Below are 11142 nucleotides of genomic sequence, written 5' to 3'. Positions count from 1 at the left end.
TACGCCACTGTGCAGCCCACATCTTTTTTTCGAAGTTCAAAATGTTTTTGTTGCATGCAGAAATGTAATTTCGTTTTCTCTGCAGGAGTTCAGTGATTTCATACACGCAACACATAGTTTGTTTATACATAGTATAAAGGCAAAAAAACCCACAAAACAAACAAACAAAAAACGTTATATGCAGTGTTATTTCATTTTAAATGTCAAAAGGGTTTTGTGGCTCCCTGTGTTTTCTTTTCTGTGGGACACGGGTCCAAACGGCTCTTTGACTGGTAAAGGTTGCCGACCCCTGATCTAGATGCTACTCCTGAGAAAAAGCTAACAGCATGGATTTGCAGCCCTGTCACTCTGTGATTAGAGTAGGGTTGGCAAACAACAAATACATGTAAAAAAAAACCCTTCTACTGCTGAAAACTTTATAGTGTATTGCCTATTACTGATGAATATGTAGCAGAAAACTGTAAAAGGGAAGGTGCATTTTTCAAAAATTTTGAAGCCCAAATGTCCTCCTATTCTGGAATGACCCTTAATCTTATAGTCACCTCTAACAGGAAATAACAGACAGATGTAGCGTACACCAAAGACATACACTATGTTGTTGTTGCAGTGATCCTAACACTGTCTTCTGTCTGAGTCAGACTGATCCTCGGTAGCACCAAGCTGAAGCTAGTCGCTTCTGACGTTGCATTGGTCGTTTCCTGGAAAACATTACTTCATACTCCCACTGACGCTCCCAATGGCTGTGTCAAGCACGCACACAGACGCACACACACACACAGGCAGCATAGTAATAATACCAGCCTTGGATTTAACAGAGAAGGCTTTTGGCTGAGAAGTAACAATGGTGGAAAACTGAATTAATTTATAACTCTAAAGCGAATTATAAAATTACATAAAATGTGAGAATGGAGTGGCCAGTGCAGATTTAATGGCAATGCTTTGCGCCTCAATGCTGATTTTATTTTGAAATATTCAACTGGATATAACTTAAAAAAAAAAAAAACAGTTAGCTTCACACTGAAATCGCTGTAGAAAACAGCGGATAGATCGACCTGCTCCGCGTTTGTTCAACTCATCCGATGGCAAGAGGGAGCAGCTTTGGTCAGACTGTAAAATACGGAAGATTTCGGATGAAGTAACGGGATTACACACGTGAAGAAACGCTGGATACTTGTCGTTTTCCTTCAGACGGTGCCTGATATTTGTGAGCTGGATGTGGACCGAGTTCAGAGGTGATCCTCCTCTTTGGTAAATTAGGACTCTCTCTCTCTCTCTCTCTCTCTCTCTCTCTCTCTCTCTCTCTCTCTCTCTAAGTGTGTTTGTGTGTGTGTGTGTGTGTGTGTGTGTGTGTGTGTGTGTGGGGGGGGGGGGGGCACGCACGCACACGCACACGCACTGATTGTCCTGTGAGTTGCTGTTAAAAACGCTGAAGGATCTGCTGTTCAGTCGTATTCGCTTCTAAAATCCAGCCAAGTGTCGCGGATGGTTCTATGATACGTTCAAACTTCAGGTCACACCACCTCACCTTAGCGGCAGCAGCATAGTAAGTGCATCATTAATCAAACCCCAGCATTTAGGAAAAAAGTTGAGCTGTTTTGTGCAGTCTGGTTACAGCTAAATCATACAAGCAGTCCTTTAATAATTGATTTATGAAAATGACGTGACCATAAGTAAAGATGGCAGTCATCAGAAAAAACAATAGGAGCATTTCAGCAAGGGCTTCCCTGTCAGGTCCTGAACCTAGAAGACTCAAGATAATGAATATCTGAAATAAGGAAGGATTTAGTACACACGTTTAGCACTGCTGAACCTCTTTCCCAAACAGGTGTGTTCAGCATCAGTAGCACATGAAAACACCCTTTATTTTTTATGCTGAACAGTATTTATTGGAGAAACAATGGCAACAGCAGTTATGCTGCTTAACAGTTCCTCGGAGATTCTTTTCTGTAACAAGCTGATTTTTGGTTTCATGTTAAAGATGAAGTTTTCTTTGCTAAATGTTAAATATTTCAACAGAACTGTGACCCAAAAAGCCCCAAACAAAATCTGTATGAATGCATAGGAACTGAATAATAGGGCCACTGTAATTGATTAAATGTACTAACCAAAAAAAAGGTTTAACGGCTATGCAACAGGACATCGGGAATGTGTTATTGGCCCTAATAATTAGATTTTTCATAGACAGTAATAACTGTCTTTAATATATATATTTTTGGATCAGTGTATAGGAAATGGCAACTGCTCTCAGTGGCCGAAACCCTGGCGGACGTGGACCAAACAGAAGTAAGGGCCGGATTTTAGGCATCATTGATGCCATCCAGGATGCTGTGGGGCCACCAAAACAAGCGGTTGCTGACCGGAGGACTGTGGAGAAAACCTGGAAACTCATGGACAAAGTTGTAAGTCTGTCTTGCTAACCCTGTCTGCCAGATGTTAAGCACAGTCTTTGTTGTAGATGGACTGGAGAGGTGGAGCTAATGCTAATGGGTTGCACATGTTTTCCCTGCCCATGGTTTCTGATGGTACTAAATTAATTCAATCAGTTTAAGACTCTAATGATGGACACATCATGGGTGGAATACATTTGTCTGACTCATTGATAGCTCACTCTAAGACAACATAAGACTGATTTTCTTAGCTTATTTTAAAAAGATTCTACAACATTGGTAGTTGGTTGGCTGAGTAGAATAGATACCCATACGGCGATGTGATTGTGAACATTGAATAGCCCATTCCCACTAAAAGAAATTTTTTTTTCGATAATTTATTTGAACAAATTGCAGATGAATACCCATCCAATTTAACAGAACATTAATTTCAACAAAAGTGTATAACTCTAAGAAATCTAATTTTAATTTCCAATGCTACTACCTTTAATATATTTCTTCTCAACACAACAAAAACATCTTTTTTTTTTTTTTACATTTTCCTCTTTCTCAACCATTGTACTCCCTATTTTTGTAGTTGCCACTGAGGTCACACCAGTGTAGCTGACTAATCACTGTGGCTTCATATTGACCAGATGTTGTGAATGCAGTTCCCATGTTTCATATACACTACATATACGATCTGATAGGTCAAATTTTAACATTCTGATAGTAACTCAAGCAAACATTCATTAATTGATTTCTTTGCCACAGGTCCGGCTCTGCCAAAATCCCAGACTCCAGCTGAAAAACAGTCCTCCATATATCCTAGATATCTTACCTGACGCCTACCAGCACCTGCGACTTATAATGGGAAAATATGAAGAGAACCAGAGATTCACACAGCTCAGTGAGAATGAGTACTTTAAAATCTACATTGATAGCCTCATGAAGAAGTCCAAACGGGCCATCAGGCTCTTTAAAGAGGGAAAAGAGAGGATGTATGAGGAACAATCACAGGACAGGTAAGTTAACTTTAAATTTTAAGAAAAGGTTTATCTTGCTACTATGTTACTTTCTGCTTTGAGGAGGCTTACAGCAGTGGCTGGATGAGTGACTGTGCTCACAATGTATGGAGGGTAAACAAAGGTTTTGACCTGACCTGACTGTTGACTTCTAAAGCAATGGCAATCCTATGATCAGACACAAGGAGCAAATGACAACCTGACAGGACTTCAACATACAGGTGTAAACAAAAGTTTACATAAACTTGTGAAGACCATGTATAGCATGGCAGTTTTGAGTTTTCGGTGACTTCTACAACTCTTAATTTTCTTTGTGGAATGATTAAAACTAATGCATCTCTGCAAAAAACTGTAAAGTCTGCTTGGTCAAAAATATGCATACAGCAATTATAGTATTTGGTTCAATGTCTTCTGGCCATTTTCACCTCAGTTATGTGCCTTTGGTACCTATCCACAAGCTTCTGGTTGTGTCTTTGACCACTCCACTTGACGGAGTTGTTGCAGTTTAACTAAATTTGTTGGACTTCTGACACCCATTCTTGATCAAGTTTAAGTCAGGACTTTGGGGAAGCCAGTCTAAAACCTGAATTCTAGCTTGATTTAGCCATTAATTTACCATTTTTTATGTGTTTTTGAGGTCATTGTCTTATTGGAACACCCAGCTACATCCAAGACCCAACATTGTGGCTGGTGGTTTGAGGTTTTTCTGAAGAATGTGGAGATAATTCTCCTTCTTCATTATCGCATTTACGTTGTATAAAGCACCAGTTCCACTTGCAGAAAACAGCACAGTAGGCGCCTGTATAGCTCAATGCGTTAAGCGGGCGACCCGTGTACAGGGGCTGGCCCCCGACGCAGCGGCCCGAAAAAAGGCCCAAAAAATAACTTTAAAAAAATCCAAAAAAAACAGCACAGTAAGATCATGTTACCACCACCATGTTGACAGTAGGTATGTTGTTTTCGAGATTTAAAAGGTCACCTTCTCTCCTCCAAACATATTTCTGGTAATTGTGGCCAAATAGCTCAGTTTTTGTCTCACCTGTGCTCAGAACTTTCCTTTATAGGACCTGTTCTGGAGACGAGGCTTCCTTCTTTCATGGCAGCCTCTCAGCCCATGGTGATGTAAAATATACTTGACTGTGGATACTGACAGCTGGGTTCAGCACCTTGTAATTCATTGCAGACCTGCTTTTTGATGATTCTTCATTGACTTTTGACCATTTTGATCAATTATCTGTCATCAGCAGGGGACAGCTTGTGTTTCCTTCCTGATTAAATCTGTGACACAACTGTGCCATGCACTTAATACTGACCAACACTTATTTGCACAGTTGATTTTGGGATCTCAAGCATCTTTAAAATGGCTCCAAGTGACTTTCCTGATTTGTTCAAGTCAGTGTTTGCTTTTTCAGATCTTTGCTGAGCTCCTCAAACTTTCCTACTGTAGTGTTTGTGTCTGAGTCTAATGAGTGTATCAAATGGCTTTTATTTAAATTGACTCAGAGGAGTCAGCTGCTGTAGTTAATCATAATCACCTTCAAGAAATTAAAATGCTATGCCACTAACAAAATTTGATTAACACAACTTTCCACATCACCAAAACAGATAATTCAAGTTGCGTATGTATATTTTTGACCCAGCAGATTTAGTATTTTTTCCAGAAGGCCAATAATAATCAAAACTGCCATGATATACATGGTCTTACTAGTGTATGTAAACTTACTATCACAATTATGCAGGCTACCAGAATTTCCATAATTTATTAAGAAGAGTATCTTTGTATGCATTAAAAGAATGGCTCTTTAAGAAGTTAAGACAATCACCAAACTAATAACTGAAGTTTTGTATGTGTATTTTTGACCCAGCAGGTTTTGTCATATATCCAGAAGACTCAATAAATGAATGAAAGAACCAAAATGCATGGTTGTTTCTTGTGACAAAGATGCATGGGTTTAAATGATTCCGTCATTGCAATTTGAAAGTTGTGGCAGTCAAGGTCTTTGTTCATGACAGTTAAAAAAAAAAGATTTTAAATCATTAAAAAGTTTTCAGTGGCAGCAGCTCTGGAGTTAGGCATGTACAGTAGATGTTGCAGGACTCCCTCCATACATTTGTCATTGCCTTTTATAGAATAATATCAGAGACAGGATTTGAGTTGTGTTGGGCTTCAGTGTGCTTCTTTTCTTACTCACCGACAACCACGGTTGCAGAGGCTTTATTGTCACCTAGTACTGACTGGAAAAGTGTCGGCAACGAAGATGAGACAGGATGACTGGAAACATTTAAATAGTACATATATACTGGATGATTGTGAGCTCTCTGCAAAAACAATGCCTCCAAATAGCAAAGAATTGAACTGCCTCACTTGGAAGCCAGTGTGTGTTGTGGATGCTGTACTACAACTGTTTTTTGATACTGAAAGACGCTCGGTTCTTTTGTTCTGACATGAGAGTCAGATGTATTTAGGTTCCAATGATTCTCAGGAGCTCTCTCTGAATGCCAGGTGCGGAGCTGCAGGGGGAAAATCCCCATGTATTTCACATCCTGTTCATATATTTCCTCTCTAGTTCAGTTCTGAAAAAGTCATCCAGTAGTTTTTCTAATCTCTGTGTGAACCCTGTCTTTTGTTTTTTCACGTTCTTGTTGCCTTAAATCATGAATTAGCTCTGTGCCACAAAACTCTCAACAGATTCTGATCAATGTGACTTTATCTGTTGCAGTGAAAGCAACATCACCGACAGTGTTTACAGCAAATGCTACATGTTGCTGTTGCACTTACCGGGAAGGATGGAAAATTGGAACTATTAAGAATCTTTTTTTCAAAATTATTCTGTTTCTCAGAAGGTCATAGCTAAATCCTTTGATCAGTACATTGTAGTTTTGCTGTTTTTTAAATTACAAAACTCTTCCTGGGTTAAATCAGGTATGAAACTGCTGCTGGCCACATTTGTTAGTTCATTACTTATAACTTTATTAAATGTTGCATTATTTAGAAACATTATTGCATTTCTGTTAAAAAACAATTTTGTGCTACTGTTTTGGGATTTCATCATTGACTGGTGTCACTGACTGTACTGTACTGTGTTTATTACATTAGGCCTGTTACATTTTGGGCAGGTGTTGCTGGATGCCAAAAATATTGTAGGTTAACAGAAATGTTTCGACATCACCTCTTGTCTTCTCCACTACTTTTACACACTCAGACATTGTTACTGCTCCTATTCAAGGCAATGTTCTGGCTAATTTTAGAGGCAGCAGGGTGTGCTTAGTAACAAGAAGGTCTGTCCTTCAACTAGAGGTCTCTCTTTCAAAATCAGTTGCTTGCAAAGCTTCCTCCTTGTGAAGCTTCAAAAAACACAAGAACTTGCAGAAATGACACATAAAAGGTGCTTGTAAGTAATATAGTATAAAGAGCATATTTTGAGGAGACATGTGGTGGTGGTTTCATAATTTAATTGCAGGACATTTACTAAATAGAGTGCAGTGCATGTCCTGTGTTCTACCTTTATTTTTAAATGCATTTAAATTATTTCTTAGTCGTTTTTCATTTATGTTTTCATTTGCAATCACTGTGTATTTAGGTTCTAGGCATCTAACTACTTGATTAGGTTTAGGAAAAGATCTGGGTTTGGATCAAAATAGATCTTTTCATGTCTACAACAAGCTTCTCCTCAATTTTCTTCATTACCTGAGACACGGAAAAGCAGAGACACTGACAACACTTACTGTCTTGGACAACACCACTACCTGTTTGAAAAGCTCAGAGATTTTACATGCACTCATTCGCATGACTGTAAGAGATTGCCTAAAACATTGGTTGTTTTGATTGACTGGGTAAATTACTATACAATACTGTAATTAGCAATCTTTTAGGATAGATTATATTTGTCCAGGTGTGCTGCTTCATTAAATTCAGTTTACATAGATTTAAAATGTTATCATAAAAGCATCTTACTTATTTATGCACACTGGCAATTGATTCACATGATTCACACCACAGAATAATTTACTTCTTGGCAGCAATGTACTTGTCAAAAAAACGAAGTAATGCGGCCAGAGGTAAATAAATAAATAATGTTGTTTTACCTACTTAGTATAGTCACACAAGGAACGAATGCAGCAATGACTGTGTAAACTTAAGAATTCCATTTTGCCCACACTTTGGCCAAAACATCTTAGCAGCAATATCAGCACTGTGTGAAATAACCATGTACAGGCTTGCACGAGTGCACATATACTAATGCGTCTCAACAAAGTAGGGCATCATGATGAAGCTAAATGTTTTGTTAAGTTATGTAAGAAAGGGGAAATTTTATATACTCTAAAATTATTACATTACAAACACTTTTCTATTTTAATTTCTATTTTAAATTCCACAGCTCAAAAAGTTTTGAAAAACAATTTAAAATAATTAATTTTTAATTTAGTAAATTATTCATTATTATAAAGTGTATACAGTGTATCTCTTGGTCTGCCTCAGTGAATTGAAAATTACATTACATAATATACATAATAGGAAGTATTGCCAACTTGAATGTTGTACAGAAGACGGTCATCAACACCCTCCACAAGGATCATTGCTGAAAAGACTGGTCATTTGCAGATTGCTGTATCGAAGCCTAATGAAAAATGGACTGGAAGGAAAATGTGTATCAAGAACCACCAAGCACAGACGTCTTAATGTCAAGAGGAGGATGAGAAACATCTGAACCAAAATTACAGATGAGCTGATGGCTCCTATCAAAGCAACCTGGGCTTCAGTCATATCTCAGCAGGACCACAGGCTGATCACCTCCATGTCACTATGCATTGATGCAGTAATTTGTAGTAAAGAAACCCCAGCCAAGTATTGATTATGTAAATGAACATAGTTTTAAGAAATTGGACATTTCTGTGTTCTAAACCCTTTTTGATTGATCTTTCGAAATATAATAATTTCAGATGTTAGATTTCTGACTTCCATGAGCTATAAATCATAATCATTATTGAACAAAAAAGGCTTGACATATTTCAGTTTATTCCACCAACTGTAAAACCTTTATTTTTCACCCTATGAGGCAGATTATTATCATTTTTTATTTGTATTTTTTATTTTTACCCGTGATAGGAGCTTTAAAAATGCAGAGTATGGTGCAAGTCAAAGACATACTTTATGAGAAAGAAAATGTTAAAATTACATTTATTGCATTTATGGCCAATATTAGGACAATCATTAAGCAGGTATGATGGGTGAAACCACTCCTATAGTGGGAGAGTGTTGTAATATTGTTACATTTAAAGAAAAATCATGGTTTTCCAACTGATAGTCCTTCAAATAATTTTATGAAAAATGATACATTGGCTTCACTTTTTCTCAAGTTGTGGCACTTCAATCATTGCTTCACAAATTGTCTTGAAGAAAGCTGCACAAAAATCAACATGACCCACCCCTTTAAAGAATTTTTATCTCAAAAATGTAATGTAACCTCTGAACCAGATTTTACACATGGTTAACCCAATCAATATTCAAAACTTTAAAAAAAATCGGTCAAATTGAAGGTAGTCAGGCATTGGGGAAATTAAATATTTGGCACAAAGCACTTTGGCAGTGAGTGAATTCCTGCTTCCTATATTAGTAAAGCTGGATCAGTGTGTAATGGGTTTTATTTAGTGAAACTTCCTTACCTAGAATGAGTAACATTTTAGTCAATCTGTCCTGCTTGTTGGCAGTGTCCCAAAAGTTAGTTCTCCTCACTGAACAACATGTGTGATTGTCACCAAAATGGGTCACACCTGGTCAGTCAGGTAGTGATGACAAAGGCCAAGGGTAAAAGACACGAGTCATGCTGGCGACTCTGTCAGAGGCTGAAAAATCTTGGAGAAGGTGTTTCTAAGAGCTCTGTGCATCATTATTTAACAGAAAAATCAGGGCTGAAAGCTTACAAGAGGCAATGTACCCCACAACTCACCAAACTGTAAGAGGAGAAGAGACTTGCTTTTGCAATGAAGTCGATAACTCTGATGCCAAAAGACCGGGAGACCTGGATTTTCTCTGATGAATGCCCTCTCGCTTATTTCCTACACCTAACAGCCAAAACGACTGTATCTGTACAGATGATGGTGAACAAGTTCCATCTTCTGAGCAAGTAAAATCCAGTGCCCATAGTATGGTTTGGGGGGGCTATGTCGGCTTTAGGTCTCTCAGAGCTGCACATTGTGCATTAGGTTACCACTGTTAATGCACAATATTATACCAACAACATTTTAGAAAAGGTACTACTTCCAGTTTTGCTAGAACAAAAAAATCGGGGTCTGTGACTGAACGTCAATTCTGAATGTCTGTTCAGAATTGGTATTTATGCTGATAATGATGGTGCCCCTGCTCACACTGCCCATATGAATCAGCAGTGGTGTCCTGAGCATCTACCTGGCTTTCTGTGAAGGAAGAGCGGCTACCAAACTCCCCTGACCTCAACCTATTCGAGAGCTGTTGGGGAATCTGAACATTCACATCTTTACCAACCCACCACCAACCGCCATGAAACCATGTGAGTGGGGGAACCATCCACAGTCAAGAACCTCGTATATTCTATGCCTGAAAGACTGAACACAAATTCACCTTTCTGTCCTTCACTCCTTTCTTCAGGAAACAGCGTAAGAGCTTGTCCCCATTGCAGCTAGGTGCTTTTACAAGCACCTACAAGCATGTGTTTATACACATCCTTTGCTAGACAGCAACAGCGTGGAACCGTTTTCTTTCATCTTCACGTGAATTTTCGGACTTTCCGGCAGTGCCTTCGTCATGTCAAGAAACTGCTTCTTAGATAAACACTTCTTATGCAGCTGGAATGGTGGCAAAATAAAAGCCTGTAGCATTAAAAATATGCTTTCAAGGGACTTCCGGTGTCATGTGGCATAGGGGATAGGACAAGCTCGTGCCAACTCTCCCAAGTTTTGACAGATTAGCCACCAAAAACTCAATTTTGGATAATTTTTTTTTGATAGTAAAGAAGCAGTTGTTGGTTTAAAAAAAAAAAAAGAAAGAAAGGAAGCATAGAAGACTCAAAAATATTTAAAACACAGAATAAGAACGCCTCGCCGTCGAAAGCCAGCATCGCAGTGGAACAGGCTAATGCTAATCCTAGCATAGCCACTGCAACCGCAAACGACCTGCTCGCAGCAGCTATCGAGTCTCTCAAAACCGAGATGAAACAGGACAATAACAACGTGAGAAGGGACATCTCCCTGCAGCAAGAGCTGAGTGGCAAATTGGATAACATGGCTGAGGACATGAGAGGCCTCACAGATAGAATGGTTGAGGCGGAGGCCCGGGTCGGGCATGTTGAAGACATGGCATTGGAACTGACTCAAGCGCTGACCAAGTGTTTGAAGCGACAGAGGGGAATACAAAACAAACTCATTGCTCTGGAATTTAGATCCCGAAGAAACAGTATAAGGATTTTTGGAGTGGCCGAACGAGAAAACCCGAAATCTATGGTGCAATACATTGCAGATTTTCTTTGCCGTGAGTAGAACTTACCAGCTGATTTGGATCTTCATGTGCAGCGTGCCCACCGGATCCCCACAGCCAAGCAGCCCGATACAGGTACACCGCCGAGACCGATCACAGTCAACTTCCAGGAGTTTACAACTAAAGAGATGATCCTCAAAGAAGCTTGGAAAAAAGGTCCGATCCAGTTAAGCGGCAAAACCATCTATTTTGACCGCGACTACGCGACGGAGGTTGTCCAAAAGCATAAACAGTACCAAAA

The 11142-nt window shown here is 39.0% G+C and overlaps 1 protein-coding gene across 10 annotated transcripts in view; it reads left to right on the top strand.

Moving 5' to 3' along the window:
• Positions 1-818: 818 nt before the first annotated feature.
• cblb (Cbl proto-oncogene B, E3 ubiquitin protein ligase) overlaps positions 819-11142 on the top strand; it is a 135297-nt gene continuing 124973 nt past the window's right edge. For 5 of the 10 annotated variants that reach the window (XM_055017232.1, XM_055017231.1, XM_055017235.1 and 2 more), the window contains exons 1-3: positions 820-1232; positions 2222-2399; positions 3141-3391. In XM_055017232.1, the coding sequence (XP_054873207.1) occupies positions 2232-2399; positions 3141-3391 (419 nt within the window). In that variant the 5' untranslated portion in view covers positions 820-1232; positions 2222-2231. Of the gene's footprint in view, positions 1249-2221; positions 2400-3140; positions 3392-11142 lie in introns of all 10 variants that reach the window. The other 5 variants (XM_055017236.1, XM_055017234.1, XM_055017233.1 and 2 more) reach the window with 3 other exon arrangements.

This window comes from Amphiprion ocellaris, chromosome 14, assembly GCF_022539595.1.
Source record: "Amphiprion ocellaris isolate individual 3 ecotype Okinawa chromosome 14, ASM2253959v1, whole genome shotgun sequence".
In the NCBI taxonomy this organism is placed as follows: domain Eukaryota; kingdom Metazoa; phylum Chordata; class Actinopteri; family Pomacentridae; genus Amphiprion; species Amphiprion ocellaris.
This window is presented reverse-complemented; position numbering and strand designations above follow the sequence as displayed.